At 45.5% G+C, this 1,122-nt stretch overlaps 1 protein-coding gene across 2 annotated transcripts in view; it reads left to right on the top strand.

Moving 5' to 3' along the window:
* The window catches only part of ARSD (arylsulfatase D), a 21,331-nt gene extending 20,393 nt beyond the window's left edge, over positions 1 to 938 (top strand). For both annotated transcript variants that reach the window (XM_017885683.1, XM_017885685.1), the window contains exon 7: positions 752 to 938. In XM_017885683.1, the coding sequence (XP_017741172.1) occupies positions 752 to 930 (179 nt within the window). In that variant the 3' untranslated portion in view covers positions 931 to 938. The remainder of the gene's footprint in view (positions 1 to 751) is intronic.
* Positions 939 to 1,122: the final 184 nt, after the last annotated feature.

Below are 1,122 nucleotides of genomic sequence, written 5' to 3'. Positions count from 1 at the left end.
CTAATTTTTTGTGTTTTTAGTAGAGATGGGGTTTCACAGTGTTAGCCAGGATGGTCTCGATCTCTTGACCTTGTGATCTGCCCGCCCCGGCCTCCCAAAGTGCTGGGATTACAAGCATGAGCCACCGTGCCCGGCACTCTTGGTGTTTTTTTTTTTTTTTTTTTGAGGCAGTCTCACTCTTTTGCCCAGGCTGGAGTGCAGTGGTGCAATCTCACCTCACTGCAACCTCTGCTTCCTGGGTTCAAGCAATTCTCCTGCCTCAGCCTCCCAAGTAGCTGGGATTACAGATTACAGGTGTGCACCCCCACACCTACCTAATTTTTATGTTTTTGGTAGAGATGAGGTTTCACCATAATGGCCAGGCTGGTCTTGAACTCCTGGCCTCAGGTGATCCACCCACCTCAGGCTCCCAAAGTGTTTGTTGGGATTACAGGCGTGAGCCACCATGCCTGGCCTGACCTAGTTTTTCAGGTTAACTTTGGAATAGCCTTGGCCTGAAGGGAGAGTCCATCAGTCGGTTGGGGGGCTTAGACTTTTATTATTGGTTTGCATTGTAAACAGTCCCGTGGTATCACAATGATTAGCTATGTCTTACACTTTGGGATCACATCGTAACCATGGCCTCAAGTAACTGTGGTCTCTTCTTATGACTTCCTGGCAAGAGGTGTCTTATGCAGAAAGGAAGAAGTGCATTGAACTAGCAGATGCTGCTTTGTTTTCTTGGTCCTGAAACTTTCCATTTTCTGTAAAGGTAAGATTCTTAATGCCATCGAAGACAATGGTTTAAAGAACTCAACATTCACGTATTTCACCTCTGACCATGGAGGACATTTAGAGGCAAGAGATGGACACAGCCAGTTAGGGGGATGGAACGGAATTTACAAAGGTGAGTTGTGGACATCGGGGACACATATGCATTCAACCAAATAGCTGCCACCACTGAGGGTCCGAGAACAAGTTGAACTGAGAATGAGTTTGCTCATTTCAAAAAGAATGCATTGAGCACCTACTGTAGTACAAGTTCTACCTAGATGAGCAGGGCGGGCAGATAAAAAGTCACATCCCCTTCCTTTAAAGGGTTTACACTTTAGTAGAATAGAGAGAGGTATAAATAAATAATTA

The sequence above is a fragment of the Rhinopithecus bieti genome, unplaced genomic scaffold, assembly GCF_001698545.2.
Source record: "Rhinopithecus bieti isolate Rb0 unplaced genomic scaffold, ASM169854v2 scaffold_15500, whole genome shotgun sequence".
NCBI classification, from domain to species: domain Eukaryota; kingdom Metazoa; phylum Chordata; class Mammalia; order Primates; family Cercopithecidae; genus Rhinopithecus; species Rhinopithecus bieti.
This window is presented reverse-complemented; position numbering and strand designations above follow the sequence as displayed.